The following is a 23,575-nucleotide window of genomic DNA, read 5'->3' on the forward strand; positions in this document are numbered from 1 at the left end:
AAGAGCACTGAATGTCTTTCCAATTATTTAAATCTGAATTTATTTTTGTGGCAAGTGGTTTGTAATTTTGCTCATATAATTCCTGATTCTCCTTTGGTGGATATATTCCCAAATATTTTATACTATCAACCATTATTTTGAATGGAATTTCTCTTTGTATCTCTTGCTCTTGGATTGTGTTGGTAATGTATAGAAATGCTGAGGATTTATGTGGATTTATTTTGTATCCTGCAACTTTGCTAAAATTCTAAATTATTTATAATAGCTTTTTAGCAGAGTCTTTGGGGTTCTCTAAGTATACCATCATGTCATCTGCAAAGAGTGATAATTTGATTTCCTAATTTCCTACTCTAATTCCTTGAATCTTTTCTCGGCTCTTATTGCCAAGGCTAGAGTTTCTAGTACTGTATTGAATAGTAATGGTGATAGTGGGCAACCTTGTTTCACTCCTGATCTTACTGGGAAAGGTTCCAGTTTATGTCTATTGCATATTATGCTTACTGACATTCGTAAATATATGCTCCTGATTATTCTAAGGAATAGTCCATTTATTCCCATACTCTCAAGCATTTTTAGTAGGAATGGATGTTGGATTTTATCAAATGTTTTTTCCACATCTATTGAGATGATCATATGGTTTTTATTAATTTGATTATTAATAAGGTCAGTTATACTAATAGTTTTCCTAATATTAAGCCAGCCCTGCATTCCTGGTATAAATCCCACTTGTTCATAGTGTATTTTCCTGGGGAAGATTTTCTGAATTCTATTTGCTAATATCTTATTTAAGATTTTAGCATCAATATTCATTAAGGAAATTGGTCTATAGTTTTCTTTCTCCGTTTTTCATCTACCTAGTTTAGGTATCAGTATCATGTCTGTGTCATAAAAGGAATTTGGTAGGACTCCTTCAATCCCTATTTTTTCAAATAGTTTATATAGCATTGGAGTTACTTGTTCTTTAAATGTTAGAATTCACATGTAAATCCATCTGGTGCTGGGGATTTTTTCTTAGGAATTTGGTTAATAGCTTGTTCTATTTCTTTTTCTGAGATAGGACTATTTAGACTACTTACTTCTTCCTCTGTTAATCTGAGCAAGCTATATTTTTTAAGGTATTCTTCCATTTCATTTAAGTTATCGAATTGATTGGCATAAAGTTGAGCAAAGTAGCTCCTAACTATTGTTCTAATTTCCTCTTCATTAGTGGTGAGTTCTCCCTTTTCATTTTCAAGACTAACAATTTGCTTTTTCTCTTTCCTTTTTAAAATCAGGTTTACTAAGGGTTTATCTATTTTGTTGGTTTTTTCATAGAACCAACTCTTAGTTTTATTAATTAATTCAATAGTTTTTTTTTTTTTTACTTTCAATTTTACTAATCTCACCTTTTATTTTTTGAATTTCAAGTTTTGTGTTTGTTTGGGGGTTTTTAATTTGTTCCTTTTCTAACAATTTTAGTTGTAAGCCCAATTCATTGGCACTCTCTTTCTCTATTATTTGCAAGTAGGCCTGTAGAGATATAAAACTTCCCCTAATTACTGCTTTGGCTGTATCCCACACATTTTGGTATGATGTCTCATTATTGTCATTTTCTTGGGTGAAGTTAATTATGTCTATGATTTGCTGTTTTATCCAATCATTCTTTAGTATAAGATTATTTAGTTTCCAATTATTTTTTGGTCTACCTTCCCCTGGCTTTTTATTAAATGTAATTTTGATTGTATTGTGGTTTGAAAAGGATGCATTTACTATTTCTGCCTTACTGCATTTGATTTTGCGTGTTTTATGCCCTAGTATATGATCAGTTTTTGCATAGGTTCCATGAACTGCTGAGAAGAAAGTATACCCCTTTCTATCTCCATTTAGCTTTCACCAAAGATCTATCATATCAAACTTTTCTAGTATTCTATTTACCTCTTTGACTTCTTTCTTATTTATTTTGTGGTTTGATTTATCTAATTCTGAGAGTACAAAGGTTGAGATCTCCCACTATTATAGTTTTGCTATCTATTTCTTCTTGAAGCTCTCTTAATTTCTCTTTTAAGAATTTAGATGCTGCACCACTTGGTGCATATATGTTTAATATAGATACTGCTCCATTATTGATGCTACCCTGTAGCAGGATATAATACCCTTCCTTATCTCTTTTAATTAGATCAGTTTTTGTTTTTGCTTGATCTGAGATGAGGATGGCTACCCCTGCTTTTTTGGCTTTGCCTGAAGCATAGTAGATTCTGCTCTACCTTTTTACTTTTAGTTTGAATGTATCACCCTGTTTCAGGTTTGTTTCCTGTAAACAACATATAGTAGGATTCTGACTTTTAATCCAGTCTGCTAACTGCTTCCTCTTTATGAGGCAGTTTGCCCCCTTCACATTTTTGGTTAGAATGACTAATTCTATATTGTTTGCCATCCTATTAACCCCTGCTTATGCTTTTCCTCTTTCCTTCCCTCTTACCCCCCTACTCAGTATTAAACTTGTGAACACCACTTGCTTTTCACAGCCCTCCCTTTTTAGTATCCCTCTGCCACCTTAAAGTTTCTCCACCTATTTTACCCCTTTTCCTCACAATTTCTGTATTCCCTTTCCCTTAGCTTACTCCTTCCCTTTCACTTTTCAATGAAGTGGAAGAAGTTTCACCATAAATCGAATATGTCTATTGATACACGCTATGTTCATCTCCTTCCTTTCTTTCTCTCAGATATAATAGGTTACCTTTGCCCCTTCATGAGATGTAGTACCACCACTTTACACTTTTTTATGATATAATTTGCTTTCCACCTCTAGTTTCTATGACAAATTATACATATGTTCTTTAAATATTTTTATGGCAGAAGTATAGTTCTCAAGATTTCTTTTTACCTTTTTAGAAATCTCTTGAGTTCTGTATGTGAAGATCAAACATTTTATGTAGGTCCGGTTTTTTCATCAAGAATAGATGGAATTCATTTATTTTGTTAAATGTCCTTCTTCTTCCCTGGAAAACAATGCACATTCTTTCTGGGTAAGTTATTCTTGGCTGCATACCAATTTCCTTAGCTTTTCAGAATATCATGTTCCAGGCCCTTCGTTCTTTTAATGTGGACGCTGCTAGATCCTGGGTTATCCTTATTGTGGCTCCTCCATATCTGAATTGCTTTTTTCTAGGAGCTTCCAATATCTTTTCCTTTGTCTGATGGTTCTTGAACTTGGCCACTATATTTCTTGGCATTTTGATTTTAGGTTCCCTGTCAGTAGGTGAGCGATGAATTTTTTCAATGTCTATTTTACCCTCTGTTTCCAGAATGTCTGGGCAGTTCTCTTTGATAATTTCCTCGAAAATAGTGTCCATGCTCTTTTTTTCCTCACATTTTTCAGGAAGTCCGATTATTCTCAAATTGTCTCTCCTGGATCTGTTTTACAGGTCTGTTGTCTTTCTAATAAGGTACTTGACATTCTTTTCAATTGTTTCATTTCTCTAGTTTTGCTTGACTACTTCTTGGTTTCTCCTTGAGTCATTCATTTCTACTTGTTCAAGTCTAATTTTCAATGATGTATTTTCTTCACTCACTTTTTAAATATCTTTTTGTAATTGTTCAATTGTGTTTTTAAGTGAGTTTTTTTCTTCTATGGAATTTTTTTCCATTTTATCCATTTTATTTTTTAGAGAGCTGATTTCTTTATCCAGCTCACTAATCCTGTTTTCCTTGGAGTTGTTTACCTTTTCCAATTCACTAATCCTATTTTCCTTGGAGTTGTTTACCTTTTCCAATTCACTAATTTTGTTTCTCAATGATTTGATCTCTTTATCCACTCTGGATGACTTCTCCAGGCTCTCTTTCCAAGCTTCACTTTCCTTTTCCAATTTCTCTTCTAGCTCTCTTGTGAGAGCCTTTTTGATTTCCTCTATGAGTTTCTTTTCTATTGAGGAGCAGATCATATCCCCCTTAGGGGAATCCTCTGGGGACAGTCTGTTTTTAGTCTACTCAGTATTTGAAGTCTGCTCTCTCTCCATCCAGAAGCTGTCAATGGTTAGAGCCCTTTTGAATTTTTTGTTTATTTTGTCAAGAATGGAATGGAAGAAAACAAATTGACAAGAGAAACAATTGGTCTGTTTTGGGGGGGCTGGGGCTGGATGGTGTTAATGGTCTTCCTCTACAGACTGGAGGTAGGGCAGCAGAGAGCCACTAATAGGACAGAGATGGCTGTGCTGAGTCTGCACTCTGATGCTCTGAGAACTTGGAGTCACTCCAGGTGGGGGTGGGGGTGGTCGGGTTCCGAGAGAGAGAGACGCTAGCTTTCCGGGGTTTTAATCTTCCCCTCAGGTCTTTACACCCTCTCTGCTGCTCCTGGCTTGCTGCCAAGACAGAATATCCACACTGGGGTAAAATTGGTTTTGCAGAAAACAGCAGAGATCATATCCCTCCCCCTTCCAGTCTGAGCTGTGTGAGTTGCTTGTCTTCCTCTGGCTTGCCTGCCCTCTGTCTGTACCCAGTCTGTTCAACCCTCCCCTGAGCAAACACAGACCTTCTCTGTCAAATTTCAAGGATGTCTTCTGTTGGTGATTATTTGTGGGTTTCTTTTCTGGTCAAGCATTAACTCTGAGGCTTCTCATGAAGTAAGTCCTGAGAGAAAACATGGAGCTCAAGCAGCTATCTGCCTCTATGCCACCATCTTGGCTGGAAGTCCTCAATTTCTTTAAAAAAAATGAGACTAATTCATATTTTAAGTAAATATTCATCCATTTCACTTAGATTGTCAGATGTACTGCTATACTGTTGGGCAAAATAGCTCTTAATTATTTCTTTAATTTCTTTTGCATTGCTGGTAAGTGCATTCTTTTCATTTTTGATAATGGTAATTTGTTTTTTTTTTCTTTTGTTTTTCTAATCAAATTAATGAAAAATGTATCTATTTTTTTTTCATAAAATCAACTTTGAGTTTTATTTATTAGTTCAATTTCATAGTTTCAATTTTATTAATCTCTACTTTGAGTTTCAGAATTCCTAATTTGGTATTTAATTGGGGTTTTAATATTTGTTCTTTTTCTGGTCTTTTTAGTTGTATGTCCAATTTATTGACCTCTTCTTTCTCTATTTTATTCATGTAATTATTTAGAGATCTAAAATTTCCCCTAAGAACTTCATTGACGGCATCCCATACATTTTGGTATGTTGTCTCATTATTGTCTTTCTCTCCCATGATATTATTGATTGTTTTTGTGATTTGTTGTTTCACCCACTCATTATTCTGAATTCTATTATCTAATATCCAATTGGTTTTTAGCCTGATATAGGTGCCATGTACTGCTGATAAAAATGGTGTATTCTTTTTCAATTTTCTCCATAGGCCAATCATATATAGTTTTTCTAAGATTCTATTAACCTCCCAAATCTCTTTCTTGTTTATTTAGTGGTTAGATTGTCTAATAATGAAAGGGTTTCATTGAGGTCCTCCACTAATATTGTTTTGCTGTTTTTTTCTTATCTGTAATTGCTCTACCACTTGTTGCATATACATTTAGTATCATTACTAATTCATTGTTTATGGTACTCTTTAACAGCCCTTTTATGTACTTTGCCCTTATTCCTTTTCATGAGATCCATTTACTTATGTTTTGTCTGAGATCAAATTGCTAACCCTGCTTTTTTGTTTCAGCAGAAGCATAATAAATTTTGATCCAGCTTGGTATTGGGATTGCCCCAATGTTAGACTGTGCTACTGAGCCAGGGCTCAGGGAACTTATTTGCTCATCTGCTGTGATAAGACCCTCTCACTGGATTTCCCAAACACCATCTAAGCTTAGCTGAATATCCCTTTCACTCTGAGACTGACCTTTCTTGAAATTCTTCCACTCTATCTTGAGCTGGAGAGTGGTTTTATATTCAGCAGAATCTGTTCAGAGGCTTGGTTTCATGTTGTTTTCAAGGGTAACTTGGAGAGCTCCACCAGCTTCTTTACTCTGCCATTTTGGCTCCACTCCACCCCTCACCCCCTCACCACATTTTAATCATTTTAAAACCATTTTAAGCATTGTTTTAACTTTCATGTCCTGGACAGAGACCCCCTTTCATCCATATCAGGAAAAAAAAAAAAAAAAAAAAAAAAAAAACTTTCATATTGATTTTCCAGTCATGCATCAAGTATGTGCCAAGAATGGGGCAAGCACTCCCCTCCACTGGAAGGACTGTTGCCGAGACATGTGACCTGGCAGAAATGGAGGACAGTTGGGGGGACGATATAAGGAGCAAAGGACAAGGGAGAAAGAGAGACATCATGAGCTGTACCAAATAAAGTGTGCCTATTGAAATCTTCTTCTCATGTATCTGGAGAACTCTAAAGTCATTGAGGCAACTGGGTAAGGAAAGGTACAGCTTGATTAGGAGTAGCCTAACACAAACAATTAGCAATTTCATCCAAGATAATGACAATGAGTCAACATACCAAAATTTGTGGGATTCAGCAAAGTGACTATTAGAGGAAATTTTATATTTTTAAATGCTTCCTTGCATAAAATAACAAAAGAGAAGATCAATGAATTGGGCTTGCAACTAAAAACCTAGAAAATGACAAATTAAAACCCTCCAATTAAGTACCAAATTTGAAATTCTGAAAACAAAAGAAGAGATTAGAAAAAGTGAAAACAAGAAAACTTTTTAATTTATAAATAAAACCAAAAGTTAGTTTTATAGGGAAAAAATGACAAAATAGATAAACATTTAGTTAATTGATTAGAAAAAAGAAAGAAGAAAATGAAATCTCAAAAATGAAGAGAGAATTTTCCATCAATGAAGAGGAAATTAAGAGCAATAATTAGAAGTTTTTTGCCCAACTTTATGCCAATAAATTTGATAACCCAAGTGAAATGGAGGAATATTTAGAAAAATATAAATTTCCCAGATTAGCAGAAGAGGAAATAAATTAAATAGCCCCACTTTAGAAAAAAATAGAACAAGGTATTAATCAGCTCCCTAAGAAAAAATCTCCAGTGCCAGATGGACTCATATTTGAATTCTCCCAAACATTTAAAGAACAATTAATTCCAGTACTATACAATGTATTTGAAAAATAAGGAACAAAGGAATACTACCAAAATTCTTTTTATGACAGAGATACAGTGCTGATATCTAAACCAGGTAGGTGAAAACAGAGAAAGAAAATCATAGACCAATTTCCCTAATGAATATTGGTGCAAAAATCTTAAATAAAATATTAGTAAACGGCTTACAGAAAGTCATCTCCAGAATGATACATTGTGGCCAAGTAAAATTTCTACTAGGAATATAGGCCTGGTTCAATATTAGAAAAATTATTAGCATAATTGAATATATCAATAACCAAACTAACAAAAATCTTATGATTATGTCAATAGAAGCAGAAAAAAGCATTTGATAAAATCCAACATCCATTCATATTAAAAATGTGGGAGGGTATAGGAACAAATGGAATTTTCTTTAAAATGATTAGTAGCATCTATTTAAACCATCAGGAAGTGTCATATGTAATGGAGACAAATTAGAACCATTTTCACTAAGATCGAGGTGAAACAAGGTTGCTCACTTTCACCACTAACTATTCAATATTGAATTAGAAATGCTAGCTTTGGCAATAGAAAAAAAAAGATATTAAAAGAGTTGGGATAGGTAATGGAGAAACAAAATTATCACTCTTTCCAGATGATAAGATGGTATACTTAGAGAACCCTAGGACAACTAAAAGCTATTAGAAATAATTCACAACTTTAGCAAAGTTGCAGGATACAGAATAAATCCATAAAAATTATCAATATTTTTATATATTATTAACAAAATCCAACAGTAAGATATACAAAGAGAAATTCCATTTAAAATAACTGATGATAACATTAAATATTTAGGAGTCTACCTGCCAAGGCAAAGTCAGGTACTATATGAACACAACTACAAAACAATTTTCACACAAATAAAGTCAGATCTAATCAACTGGAAAAACATCAAGTGCTCATGGGGCCAAGCTAATATAATAAAAATGACAGTACTGTCTAAATAACCTACTTATTCAGTGCCATGCCAATGAAACTCCCAAGAAATTATTTTACATATCTCAAAAAAATCAATAGCTGTAATTTCACCCAGAAACTACCATTACCAAACACATCTAATTCCCAAGCCTTCAGAAAAATTTCTGGCCACTCTCTAGTACAGTGCTTCTTTACCAGTCTTACCCAATCAGAATGTCTTCAGAGACATTTGGCCATGGCTTCACTGAGTGGTATTTCTCACATTTAACAGAGCACCTGAGGACAGCTGCATGCAAGTTCAAGGTCTTTCATGTTCACATGTTACATCCTGCCCTAGCTGACCTCCTGCTCACTCCTAGTGAACTCCTGATGAATTTCTCGTAAACTCAACCTACTTCTTGGTCCCTACAGCTTATATAGGATCTATGAGGTCACACTTACAGCCAATTAGAGAAGGAAATGCCTCCCGTTGATGATGTGGATTTCAATGCAACCAGAGCTTCCACTCAGAAGTGGTCTCAGCTGGTCACAGAAAACCACATCCGGGGATCTCAGGCTTTAAGGCCTTTGTACTTCCTATTGCACCACTCAAGGCTTGTCCCCTGACCCTTACAAATAACAAAATTCATCTCAATAATAAAAGGTCAAGAATTTCAAGGGAATTAATGAGAAATATGCAAATGAAGATGGCTTAGCTGTGCCAGATCTAAAACTATATTACAAAGCAGCAGTCATTAAAATCATTTGTTACTGGCTAAGAAATAGTGTAGTTGATAAGTGGAATAAGTTAGGCTCACAGAAAAAAAAAAAGGCAATGACTATAGTAATTAAAGTATGACAAACTCAAAATCCACAACTTGTGGGATAAAAACTTAATATTTGATAAGAACTGCTGGGAAAATTGGAAGCTAGTATGGCAGAAACTGAGAATTAACTCACACCTAACACTCTATACCAAGATAAGGTCAAAATGGATTCACAATTTAGACATAAAGAGTGGTATTATAAACAAATTAGAACAACAATATATAATTTCTTTCTCAGATCTGTGGAGAAACAATGAATTTGTGGCCAAAGAAACAACTAGAAATAATTATTGAACAAAAAATAGATAATTTTGTTTATATTAAGTTTAAAAGTTTTTGTACAAACAAAATTCAAAGGTTCTGCTAAAGGCCTCACTTCCAAAATATTTAGATAATTGACTCATATTTATAATCCATTCTCCAATTGACAAAATAATCAGAGGATATGAATAGAAAATTTTCAGGTGAAGATATTAAATGTAGTGAGCTGTCGTCTCTAGAAGCTGCTGGATCGCTCTCTGGGAAGAGATCTGCTGTGTCTTCTACTCAAATCTCTCCGACAGATTCTTCTTCCTGTAATGAACCGTTGTCTCCAGGCAGTTGCTGTTAACTCTTGTCCAAAGAAGTGACTTCCCTTCCTGCAGAGAGCCCCGTCAAGCCTGATGCAATTCAGAGTCTTCTTTTTATCTCTGGGAGTCCTCTCTTTTATTCTCCCAGAGAATGGGCGTGGGATAATGCAAGGGCTTCTGGGAAGAACCACCTCAGCCAATGAGCCTGCTCCTTCCATCAAGTCAACCTGAGTTCTCACCTTGTAATTGTCCAACCTGAATTCTCACCTCGTCACTATCCAGACAACCCGAGTTCTCACTTAGTAATCCTAACATCTCCCCCTTTCTTTTGATTTAGAACATAGGACAGTCATGACCTTGAAACATAAATCCATCAATATGGGAAGTATTACAGATAATTACATAAATTACATAAGCACATAGTAACATAGTAACGTAACACATGCTAGAAGTATATAACATAATCATAAATTGAAAATTTATAAATGTCCATAAGTCCATTGTCCATTAGTCTCATCTTGTGTGAGGAAGTCCAATGATTCCTGCTGGTTTTTAAAGTTCTTTAACAGTCTTCTTATTATCCATGCTCTTTCAGTGTCAGATGTTTCTTAGATCTTCTCCTTTATTTTGAGATCTTTCTCTTTTTCTGTCTCTCTCTGATGGACAAGGCAAATATGACTCGTTGGCACCCATCTGATTCCTTCTCCTGCTGAAGAAATACAAGCAAACCCTCTCCCCCAGGCAGTTAACCTATCTGGTCCCTTCCATTCACCACTTTCTGGATCTCTCCACATCACCTGGCGATTATCTAAGGACAGTGGAGATGCTCTCACTGGACACTGCCCTTCTGGTGGGTTATAAAACCTGTCTGCTGGAGCCAGTGCATCTTTGTCAAAAATTAGAAAATTAATGGTATAGAGAACTAAATTTAGAAGTTCCCTAGGGCTACCTGTGGCTCCCCCTTTCTTTTGTTTTTGGAGGAGTGTCTTAATATCTCTGTTTCTTCTCTCTACTATTGCCTGCCCTTGAGGATTAAAGGGTATGCCCGTGGTATGTAAAATCTTATACTGTGCACAAAAGTGTGTAAAATGTTTGGACGTATATGCAGGTCCATTGTCTGTTTTTATTGCTTGTGGCACACCCATAATTGCAAAAGCTTGTATAAGGAATTCAGTGACCACTCGGGCTGTCTCTTTTGCTGCTGGCATTGCAAATGTGAATCCTGAAAAGGTGTCTACCACGACATGAATAAAAGATAGACGACCAAAAGACTTATAATGGGTCACATCCATTTGCCAGATTTCATTGGGTCTCAAACCACGAGGATTCTTCCCTGGAGGGAGTGTAGGAGCATGGAAAGGAAGACAAGCTGTACAGCTTTTTACTATGCTCCTAGCTTCCTCTCTTGTGATTCCAAATTGTAAATGTAAAGCTCGAGCAGCCTGATGATATTTAGAATGAGATTCTTGTGCTTCCTGAAATAAAGGACTACTGGCTAACATGGTTAGAAGGCTATCTGCCTTTGAATTTCCATCAAAAATGGGACCTGGAAGTCCACTATGTGAGTGGACATGCAAGATATAAATCTTGCCTGGATGTTTTCTCACTTGCTCTTGAAGTTCCTTAAAGAGCTGATAAATATTAGAGGCTGCAAATTTTATTTGGGCTGTGGCAATTCTTTGTACTACACCTACTGAATAGGCTGAATCAGTAATTATATTTACGTCTCCTGGGTAATAAGTAAGAGCTAGCATGATAGCAAATAATTCATTCTGTTGAGTGGATTGAAAAGGAGTCCTGATTACTCTCTTTATGGTTAAATCATGAGAGTATATGGCACAAATATTTTCTTTGGAGGCATCTGTAAAGATTGTTGGTCCTTTAAGAGGAACCTTAGAAACCTTTTCTTCAAAAATCCATCGCCAATTATGTAGTAGCCGGGTAATCTTTAATGGAGATCCATGTGCAAAATTTGGAGCGGTGGCCAATAAAATTTGCCATTCTGGGATGGTCTCACAGCATACATTAATTTGTGCGTTAGTATAGAATGTGTATATTTTTTCAGGACTTATTCCAGATAATTGTGTTACTCTCTTAATAGCCTTTAATAAAATCCTAGCCACAAGCACTGGGTAAGGTGTAAGGCTTTGTTCTGGTTGTGCTGGGAGGTTCACCCACTCAATCACTCTGTCTCCTTGATGAAGGACTGCTGTGGGTGCCTCTTTTGTAGCAAAAACTGATATTTCCAAGGGTTTTTGAGTGACTCTTTCAACCACATTGGATAAAGCCAGTTCAACTTCTCTCAAAGCCTTTTGTGCTTCTTTTGTAAGCTGGCGTGGTGAATTTAAAGCACTGTCTCCCCTTAAAATGTCATATAGAGGTTGTAGTTGATTGGTAGTTAAGCCTAACACTGGACGCATCCATTGGATATCTCCTATTAATTTTTGAAAGTCATTTAAGGCGTTCAACTTCTCTGTTCTTAAAGAAAGGTTTTTTGTCAGGAAAAGATTCAGGACTTTGAAGGACACAATAAAGGATCTGGACTTTAACTCCTGGCTGCATTTGCGATTATTGAACTGAACTGAAACTAAGGCTGCGTCCAGAAGCACTCCTAGAAACTTGCTCCCAGAGAACATTACAATTTAGAGAAAGGAACATTACGATATGGTATACAGTATGAAATATGTCTGTAACCAGTTTCTGCCAGATTATTTTCCAGATCACAAAGGCCATCTTGTTCATTTTCTTCTGGTACCTCAAGGTCATGACTGTCCTATGTTCTAAATCAAAAGAAAGGGGGAGATGTTAGGATTACTAAGTGAGAACTGAGGTTGTCTGGATAGTGACAAGGTGAGAATTCAGGTTTTCTGGACAATTACAAGGTGAGAACTCAGGTTGACTTGATAGGGGGGCAAGCTCATTGGCTGGGGTGGTTCTTCCCAGAAGCCCTTGCATTATCCCACGCCCATTCTCTGGGAGGATAAAAGACACAACACTGGGCACAGAGAGCAGATCGGCCTGGAGAAGGATAAGAGCTGGAGGAGATTCAGAGCCAGTATTCAAGAAGAAGACTGAATTGCATCAGGCTTGACGGGGCTCTCTGCAGGAAGGGAAGTCACTTCTTTGGACAAGAGTTAACAGCAACTGCCTGGAGACAACGGTTCGTTACAGGAAGAAGAATCTGTCTGAGAGATTTGAGTAGACACAGCAGATCTCTTCCCAGAGAGCGATCCAGCAGCTTCTGGAGACGACAGCTCGCTACAATTAAAAGTATTTCTTGTCACATTAAAAGGTGCTCTAAATCATTATTAATCAGAGAAATGCAAATGAAGACAACTTTGAGGTACCACTATACATCTCTCAGATTGGCTAAGATGATAGGGAAAGATAATAATGAATGTTGGAGATGATATAGGAAAAGTGGGACACTAATACATTGCTGGTTGAATTGTGAATGGATCCAACCATTCTGGAAAGCAATTTGGAGCTATGCTCAAAGGGTTATCAGCCTGCATACCCTTTGATCCAGCAGTGTCTCCACTGGGCTTATATCCCAAAGAGATATTAAAGGAGGGAAAAGGACCCACAAATGCCAAAATGTTTTGTGGCAGCCCTTTTTATACTGGTAAGAAACAGGGAAATTAAGTGAATGCTCATCAGCTGGAAAATGGCTAAAAGAAAGTTCTGGAATATTATTGTTCTATGAGAAATGATCTGCAGAATGATTTCAGAGAGATTTGGAGAGACTTACATGAACTAATGCTAAGTGAAATGAGCAGAATCAGGAGATCATGTTATATGGCAACAGCAAGATTATACAATCACCAATTCTGATGGATGTGGCACTTCTCAACAATGAGATGATTCAGACCAGTTCCAAAGACCTTGTGATTAAGAGAGCCATCCTCACCCAGAAAAAGGACTGTGGCAACTGAGTATGGATTATGACATAGCATTCTCACTCTTTTTGTTATTTGCTCGAATTTTATTTTCTTTCTCATTATTTTTCCTTTTTCATTTTATTTTTCTTGTGCAGCAAAATGATTTTATAAATATGTATGCATATATTGATCTTAAACATATCTTTTTATCATGTTTAACATATTGTGGATTACTTACTATGTAAGGGAAGGGGAGTGAGGAGAAGGGGGGGAAATTGGAACACAGTTTTGAAAGGATTAATGTTGAAAAATTATCCATACATATTTTCTGAAAACTAAAAAAGCTTTAATAAAAAAAAAAAAATTGTGAAGCCATTGTCAGGTGGGGCCTGACAGAGGTGTGGTCTGAAAGGGGAGGAAATCCTAAATGAATGTATTAGAAAACAGGAATTAGCCTTTTCTGCTACTAACTCATTAGGCTGTTATGTCCTTAGGGTCTTTGGTTTCTTAGCCTATAGATTCAGATGCAATTACTTTACTACTAACAAATTATTCTTATTTGGAGAAATTTTGAATTGTCATTTAATCTGGGAAATTGTTTGATTCTCTTAAAAAAAATTTTGAGATTAATAGAACATTTAAAAAAGAGAGAGGTTCAGCTTCCTCCTATCTCTTCTTTTATGATTCCAGGTGATTTTAGATAACTTTGGAATTGCCTACAAACCAAAGAGTGACAATTCATAGACATTTTTTTTAGGACTGAGAGCCTGACACAAAGTGTGTGAGATTAGAGCAGAGGATTCCCCTTTAGGGTGAGAGTTTGCTAAGCCCCCAAGTTCATAGGGCTAGTGACAGTTATAATTAATAATCAATTCATAGGTTTTCACAATTTGCTTTACATATTAAATTGTTGAGATATTTCTGTATTTCCTCCCAAATTACTATTTCATAAATTACATAAATCTTAGCAAAAGTGGAATAGTCATTTGTAAAACCCTATTGTAGTACATGCATTACTTGTGGAAAATTTTTTAAAAAATGATATAAAATAAATAAATCATAATTTTTACATCATTGAAACATGTTTGACATACAACATACCTTGACTTTTCATAATTTTTCATTATTTGTCATTACTTTTGCAAGATTTCAATACATATTCTTCATTCTTCATTACAAAATTACATTTTTATGACTCAGGATATTAAGCACACTTTGAAAAACAGTCCATTTTCCTAAGTCTGCTCTTGATTATAGTCCATAGTTATCATACTATCATTAAAAGCATGTGTCTTCTCTCCTTTCCACTTTCTTCCCACCAAATGAAGAGTAAAAGAAAGAAAAAAATTCAAAACAAATATGCATAGACTAATGAGCAAGTTTATTCCTTGGCCATGTCTATGAATATATACTAATTTTGTTTTTCAAATCCATCATCTCTTTGGCAAGAGGTGAGTATTATACTTCATCTACAACTCTCTCTAATTTATATTTCTTTTGTCAGTCAATAAAAATTTATTGAGCACTTGATATTGTCAAACTGTATTCTAATCAATGGGGCTAACAAAAAAGTCAACCCGCCTCCCAGTTTCTATCTTCAAGGTAGTCCTAGAAAAAAAATAAGATATGCAGATCTAAATTTCCTTCTCCGACAGAATAAGAGAGGCCTTTTTAAATTTTTTTGGAATTAACATTTGGTATAAAGCTTTTTGCTATAACCTCTGTGGTTCATTCATCATGTACTTATCAAAGTTGACAGTTGATATACACACTATCTGTGGACTCTTGTATTTTCAAAGTTAACACACATATAGGTGATTATCTTGCAAAGGAGAAAGACTACTTCATCATGTAAGACAGGGTAAAAAAGGGGATAATGAGAGAAGGCATCTGGATGAAATGGAAAAGGGAACTCTAGGAATATAATCTCAGTGTTTCAATAATAAGAGACAAGGTTCTAAACTGAGATGGTAGGTGGTAGGAGAGCTAGGGGAAGTTTGAGGAAGAATGAAAAGGTTTGGAAAAGTCATTATAGTTAACAGAATGTCGAGTTGATAAAGGAGATATAGAAGAACTGTCTAGCAGCAATGATGGTTTCACTGAGGTTGTGTAGCATAAATCTGTAGTGAGTCTATTTAGATCAGCTGTTTGATTATCTTTATTTGCAGTAGCATGCATGAGCAAGTAAAGACAGTAGGTAGTTAGAATGACCCAAAGCTGGTAATATGAAAAGGAAACAAGAGAGTCAAGAGAAAAGGGCAATGTAGACAATGTAATTAATCAGAGACTCAAAGAGACTCAAAATAAAACAAAAAAATAGCAAATATAGATGTGATGGTCTAGGAGACAATTTAGCAGTAAAGGAATTAGATATCAAAAAGTGGATTCAGAGCATAATTAGGACTAGAAAGCTGAAAAATAGGTAGAATGCTAATACATTGTGATCAGATAACTGAATTTCACATTTTATGAATGAGGAAGTGGTGAGTGTATGGATGACAACAAGGACCATGGTATGAGCTTCATTATTTTTTGTGAAGCATTTTGTCATAGAAAATAAGTAAATTGCTTTGACCCAGCAATGCCACAACAGGATCTGTATCCCAAGGAAATCATAAAGGAAAGAAAAGACCTACATGTGCAAAAATGTTCATAGCAGCTCTTTTTGTGGTGGCAAAGAATTTGAAAATTAGTAGATGGCTATCAACTGGGGAATGATTAAAAAAGTTGTGGAATGTGAAAGTAATGGATTATTATTGTTCTATAAAAATAATGAACAAGCTGGATTTAGAAAGACATGGAAAGAATTACATGAACTGATGCTGAGTGGTAACAAGCAGAACTAGGAATACATTGTACACTATAATATCAAGATTATGTGATGATCAACTATGAAAGCCGTGGTTCTTCTCAACAGTTTAGTGATCCAAGGCAATTTCAACAAACTTTGGATAGAAAATGCCCTCTGCATCCAGAAAGAACTATGGAGATTGAATGAAAATCAACACAGGCTATGTTTACTTTTTTCCTGTGTTTTTTTTTTTTTTCCTCTTGCAGTTTTTCCTTTTGTCCTTATTTTCCTCTCCCAACATTTTTCATGAAAAATGTGTATTTAAAAAGTGAATCTACATATATACCCAGAAAAAAAATGAAACAATTGTAAATAAATAAATAAATAAGATTACAAGAGAAAAAAAATGACCACCAAAAATAAATGAATAAATCATAAACTAGAAGAAAATAAACAAATTGGCAAACTAAGGAGATTGAGGTATTATCAATATATATGCTGAAATCCACTAATCCTAGGGTGGGAACTAGGAAAGAAAGAAAAATTATGAGTCAGGTACTCAACACCTTGATCAAGAAAAAGATCAAGAGCAAAGCACAATGTGAAGTTGAAAGGGTTTAACTTGAGACTTTAAAGGGAATAAAGTGAAATTTGAATGTGGATAAAAGCCTGAGAAATACTGAATGGTAATGGGATTAAAGTCACAATGAAGAATTTGAATAAATTCCAGAGTGAAGACAAAGGAGAAGTGAAAAAGGAGTATTTGGATAGAGGGTAATAATTAAGGGAATATCAGGTTTCTAATTAGGGTAATGATGCATTAATTGCAAAATCTAATGGGTGACCACCTTTAGGTATGTGCATGTGTGTGTTAAGGAAAGAAGGTTAAAGGAGTAGATGATGGGACTTAAGGAAATTCAGACAATGATAGTTTAGGGAGCCTGAGAAAGAACACACATTCAAGTAAATGGAGTTGGGCAAGAGAGGAAAATGGTCAGCCAGTGTTAAACTTCTTCAGAAAGGAGTCAAGAATAACGAGAGAACTGATATGCTACAATTATCATAATTTTAATTCCATAGAATCATATAATTAAATTCAATTTGAAACTTTAATTGAATGAATGAAAGAATAGGGAGAGTAAAGGTAAACCAGTGGATTGAATTGAGGATTCAATGTAGTCACAGGAAAGTTTGGTTTCCCTGAATACTAAAAGATGGCAAGTATATGAGAAAATAGGTGCAATATGAACAGAAGTGTGTTTGCTTTGGAAGAGTAATTGCAGAAGACACAGTAGCAAGGGAGGCCAGAATTGAATTGGGACATGAATGAGATTAGACTGAGGAAAATTAGGATGAAGAAATATGAAACAGCCAGTTTTCCACAAATGAATGTATTTATTTTAATAATTCATATGATGTATTTACTACAACAGAACAGAATAAAAACCATAGGGTCAATAATTGATGGCAGATAGGTAGGGAAGTTCATAGCTGTTCTGAAGAGAGGCAGAAAGGGCTTGCATTTTCCATTAACATAGACACTAGTGTAGTGGAAAGAAAAAAAGGTATTGGGTGATGCTATATAGAATATTTTTATGTGAAAGTCACAAAAGGAGAAAAAAATGCAAGGTAGATATGAAAAGATTGCAAGATGTAATCAAGGGATTCTAATGATTTTATATATATATATATTTATATTATATATATATATATATATATATATACATTTATATTTATATATATATATAAATATTTACAAACATATATAAATACATATACACAAATGCATATATATGTATATATATATATATGAATAAATGATGCTCTTAAGAAATGTTGTTATATGAGTAGATGAGGAACTAGTAATATAGTAGAAACAAAAGATATCTATTGGATGCTCAGTGTGCTCTAATCATGCCTTAGTGATTTTACAAGTAAACTAGGAGGAAATCCAGCATGTTTCATTAAGTTCCTATAAAACTTTTGGGAGAATATGGACAAGAATCACACAAAATTGTCAGGCTCAGATGGATGGCACTCTGTGTCATGGGCAGAAATGTCCAAATTGAAATTACAAATTCATTTGAGCATCTAATTAAGAACAGCAATCTTTCACTAAGCAAAGAACTGTATCTATATATGTAGGTGACTTTGCCATCTTGATTGCTATGGTAGTGTAACATAAGTCCTGAAAGAACTTAAGTTCTACGATTCCAGGTCCTATTAAAATCAGGATGATTTGTACTAAGGTATTCACAATGGACAGGTTTATCAGCTGTAAAAAAAAAAAAAAAAAAAGGTAGAAAGTAATGATTAATTTTTGGAAGGGGCCACAGCAACTCAAAGTTCATTTCTTCAGTCATAGAGGTAGTTTGAAATAAATGTATACAGGAAATATCTATATCCAAAAGCCAGTGGACCAATAAGAATTTAAAAACTACCTTGCTATAGGTCAGGAAATATAATGACAGAAAATTAAGTAGTTTTTATCCTCAAAGAGCTTATATTCCCTTGAGGAGACAACATGTACATAAACAAGTGTATACAAATAAAATGCAAGAGAATATTGGTGGGAGAAATTAATTTGTAAATTTAAAAAATATTTTAATATTGACATATTAGAAATATAATGACAAAGTGATATGAGGAAGGTGACAAAACATTGAGCAGTCAGTAAATAAAAATCTCTATTCCTCATTACATCTTTTAAATCAGTACAACAAATCTTTTCCTTTGTTAGACGAAAATAAAATCTTCCTTATCATGTCCATAAAAGCTTGTTTCACTTGCTGATTCCTTAAGCTATAAATGAAGGGATTCAACATGGGTGCTATAGATGTATTAAGCACAGCAACTCCTTTGCTTAAAGAGACTCTGTCCTTTGCTGAGGGTTTGATGTACATAAAGATGCAACTGCCATAAGAAATGGAGATGACAATCATGTGAGAAGAACAAGTGGAGAAGGCTTTTTTCCTCTGACTGACTGAAGGGATCTGTAGAATTGTTCTGATGATGTATATGTAGGAGAGGATGATTAATGCCAGTGTAAACATAAGAGTCACCACAGCCCAGGTAAAACCCATTGTCTCCAAGAACTGTGTATCTGTGCAGGATAGTTGTAAGAGGGGAGAATAGTCACAGGTAAAATGATCAATGATATTTTCAGCACAATAATCAAGCTGCTGCATCAGAATGATTGCTGGAAAGATGATCATGAATGAAATAAACCATGAGCAGAAGACAAGCAATGTACAGACTCTGTTGCTCATGATAGTTGTATAATGTAGGGGTTTGCAGATAGCAACATAGCGATCATAGGACATGGCTGCTAAAAGGTAAAATTCAGTTACTCCCAAGAGAATGAAGAAAAACAACTGAACCATGCAGCCATTGTAGGAAATAGTCTTGTCCTCAGTAATAATTGTGCCTAAGAATCTGGGAATACAAGCAGTTGTAAATGAAATTTCTAAGAAGGAGAAATTCCGGAGGAAGAAATACATTGGGGTTTGGAGGTGAGAATCCAGCAGAGTGAGGATGATGATAGTCACATTGCCAGCAATGCTGAGAATATATGCCAATAAAAGGAAGAAGAAAATGACCATTTGAAGCTCTGGGTCATCTGACAATCCCAGGAGAATAAATCCAGTTACCTGTGTGTGATTTTTCATGTTTGTTTTCTGTTTCAGTAGCTCTATAACAAAACAAAACAAAACAAAAAAAAAAAAAAAAAAAAGAACTAAAATATAAAGTAACAGAAAACATAGATGGGTTATAATTGAAATGATGCAGAGACAAATAATTAGAATTAATTTGTTTAATCATTTAAATACTTGTTAAGTCACTGTTATATTGCTATAGTAAGCATGAAGAAGTTATCAAAGATAAATAACATAAAAATGATTTAACATAATTGGGAAAATATGTCTCCAAATAGAATATAAGGTAGTATATAGTTAAGTACCATATGAAATCAATTTTTCCTAAGTACTAAGAAATAAGAATTTCCCCTATCATCTTAAACTTATTATTTAAATTGATATGTAAATGTCCACCAATTTACATTTTTAGGCTTTTCTTATAATACCATCTTTTGATTAATTATATCTTATTGGTCAAATGAAGGCATTTACATATTTCCCTATAAGGTTTTAATATTTTTTTTTCCTTTTGCCAGGCAATTAGGATTAAATGACTTGCCCATGGTCACACAGCTAGGAATTGTTAAATGCATAGAGCTCAAACTTGAATTCAGGTCCTCCTGACTTCAGAACTAGTACTCTATCCACTTCACCATCTAGTTGCCCCCATAATAATGTCTTATCAGCTGTAAAATAGGTACAAAGTAACTATCTCTGGGATATATACCTGAGCACTGGATTATTATACACTTTCTACTTCAGAAGTAACTGATGTTTATTCCTTTCCTTACAGTAGGTGTATTTACTTTCTTTCCCTTCACTCTCTAAGAAGCCACTGTTATGAATGCCACTAAAAACAATTATTAGATGTGCAACCCTAAGCAAAAACTTTAACTTAGTTTCCTCAAGTTTAAAATGGTAACAATAATAATATCTACCTTGCAGGACTCTTGTGACTCTCAAATGAAAGAATATTTGTAAAAAATACTTAGCACAATGCCAGGAACATAATAAATATAATTTCCTTCTTTGTCTTGTGTGTATCTTTACTGTCTACTAGATCTAGAATGCAATATCATATATGCTCTATTTAAGCCTGAAAATTTAGGGTTTTGAGTTTTGTAAAATAATATTTTCAACTTTATCATTTACTATTACTTTGGTATTCATAAATCATTGCATACATATATAAACAGGTTAAACTCCTTAATATATATTCCAGTTCCTAAATAATTTTAAATCATATGACCTACTCTTCTCTACTTAGTCTCACACAGGGAAAGTGTTTCCTAAATCTTGCCAGCAGCTCACTTTCCTGATTTCCACCAGCTTTCTTCTATGGAGCCAAGTTGGATTGTAGGGCAAAGGCTCAAGGGATATAAGAGTAAAAGACAAGATATAATGGAAATAGTTATCAATAGGACTTAGATTGTGAATGGAGGAAAGTGAAGTTAGAGTAGAGGTAAAGATCTATGAAAGGTCTAAAGGGTGGAGGTAAATGGCATTCATTATGATGAGATTCCATCATCCACTCAAAAACTTTCTTCTTCTATAGTCAAAAATTCTTATATCCTGTGTCAGATCACACTCTCCTTTTTGTAATTGAGAAACTGATGTGGTAAAATGGACAGAACTCTGGATTTGTAGGCAAATTTGACCTCATAAACTTCCTAGTTCTGTAACATTAGATTAAAAAAAAAAATCACTGAGTAAATTTGCTTCAGTATTTCCATCTATAAAATGAGAATTCCACCTACTTCCCAAAATTGTAAAATATATAATAAAGTACACTGCATGCTTTGAAACAGTATACACATGATGTTATTGTTATTTCTATCCTTCTGTATGCCTTATTCTGTAATGTTCTGGCTAGGTTTCTGGAGGTCTCTTAATGGGCTTTAGTTTCAGCAGAATTATTCAGCAGAATAATTACCACAAGAATAGTCAGGAATAAAGTCCAAAGTCTTTGTTATCTACTCCACAGTCTGTCTCTTTTGCCTGGGATTTGGCTAGATTTTTGTGGGACCTTCAGATGATCTTTGGTCTCATTGAAGAAGTGAAGGAGACAGGACAGCCACCACAAGGGTCTTTATCTTTAATTTTGTCCTCCAGCCTCCAGTCCTCTGTCTTCTCTGGTTTATCTCTAAGTTGGTCTCTAGGTCTGACTCTGACCTCTTAAATACTCTATTACAATTAAATCCATTCATCATACTGAGTATAAGCCAATCATTATATCACTAGGAAACGATTATTTGTTGTGAGATTAATTCAATCATATGAACTAGAGAACTATTAATCACCATGCTAAACTAAATAACCATTGTCTTATCAATTCCACTGAGTTAACATCTTGTTGTAACACCTTGCCTCAAGTATATTTCTCCAGAGTTCTGGCCCAATTCACTATTCCTCCTAACATTCTTTGTTCTCCTCATGCTTCCCAATCATAATATCACTAATTAAGAGGTGAAAGACATTAGAGATCATTTAGTTCACACCTTCACATGATATATTTTCACATTATCATCAATTGTTCACACTTATAGTTAAAAAATAACAAAGTATTTTTCCTGAATAACATTATTATTTTATATTAATAGTGATTTTCCGAAAATAATAACATCTTTGTTGTTCTTCAATTTAAAGCAGTGACTCTGAGGGAGGGAAATTAAGAGTACATATATAAGGAAGAACAACGTAGAAATGGAAGACTGGAGGAGATATTGTGCAGGACACCAATCATCTTGAGTTTTACTTGCTCACATCACATAGTGTATCCTTATATTGCCTCTGTGATTTTTAGAAACTCACTTATCCTCTCTGGGTATAACTTTCCTTATCTATAATAAGAGGAGATTGGACTAGATTACCCTTCATTCCCTTCTATTTTTAAATCTATGGTTATACAATTCATTTGAATGAATTCTGAATTGGTCTTACACTTAAATTGTTATAATGCCTTTAGTTTTCCTAATGCTCACTCACCCTTCTAAAATCAAACAGATTTCCATCATTTCTTGGACCTTCACAAGGTTCATTTATGTTAGTCATGCTTTATGCTAAGCTTTAAGAGAATCTCTTATAGTTTCCATAATTATTTTGAATTTGAGATTTCCACCCTTCTTATATATCATAATATAACCAAGATTCTCTTCTATGGTGTTTCTCTAGAAAATTTCAGAAAAAAAACAAACCAAATAAATGTGCAAGATTCTATGGTTGCTCTTCCTTGCCATTTCCTTTCTTTTCTTTCATAATATTCCTTATGTTCAATTTAAATTCTATAAACAATAATCAAGTATGTATTGTAGTCACTAGAGAAGTAATTGAGATATAGACTTATAGACAGTAGCTATCTTAGGTTGATTAGAGCAATAATCACTTTAAAATATTTATCTCTTATGATTCATCTAATGGAAAGGAAAGTTACCAGGAGACAAATTGTATTTGATTGATTTTTACTATGTTGTTTTTATAATTTTTATAATATTCGACATTATAACTTCATAGTTCCTTTTCCTCAGGACTCAGAGAATTTTTTTTTCTCTTTATTCTTATCTAGATGAGGATTTTTAGTTTCCAGTACACAAACATTAATGCTTCATTTTGAAGTAGAGAATTAACAGTGGAAAGAATGATGTACTGGGGGCTGAGGGATTTTCATCCATATATTTTAAAAGTATTTCCAATAGCATTCCCTCATAGGCCACAATTAATGAATGAGCATTAACAAATTGTATATAATTTGTTCTATAATTTCCATGAATAAAATTGTGTTCATGAGGACATATCATTATGTGTGTTCATATTTAAGAACACTCAAAAACATATATTTATACTGAGTTCTACTATAATAGCAATGGGAAGAAGACAAAATAGATATTTTAAAATGTACTTACTTTTCCCACACA

General features: G+C 34.4%; 1 protein-coding gene across 1 annotated transcript; it reads right to left on the reverse strand.

Moving 5' to 3' along the window:
- Window positions 1-18,737: 18,737 nt before the first annotated feature.
- On the reverse strand, window positions 18,738-19,694 carry LOC141543959 (olfactory receptor 6C1-like). Its single transcript, XM_074269616.1, has one exon. The coding sequence runs from the start codon at window positions 19,692-19,694 to the stop codon at window positions 18,738-18,740; it is 957 nt and encodes a 318-aa protein (XP_074125717.1).
- Between the last annotated feature and the right edge of the window lie 3,881 nt (window positions 19,695-23,575).

Source organism: Sminthopsis crassicaudata, chromosome 5, assembly GCF_048593235.1.
Source record: "Sminthopsis crassicaudata isolate SCR6 chromosome 5, ASM4859323v1, whole genome shotgun sequence".
Taxonomy (NCBI): domain Eukaryota; kingdom Metazoa; phylum Chordata; class Mammalia; order Dasyuromorphia; family Dasyuridae; genus Sminthopsis; species Sminthopsis crassicaudata.

Coding starts and splice junctions, on each gene's coding strand:
- LOC141543959 (XM_074269616.1), bottom strand. CDS start 19,694: ATGAAAAATCACACACAGGTAACTGGATTTATTCTCCTGGGATTGTCA.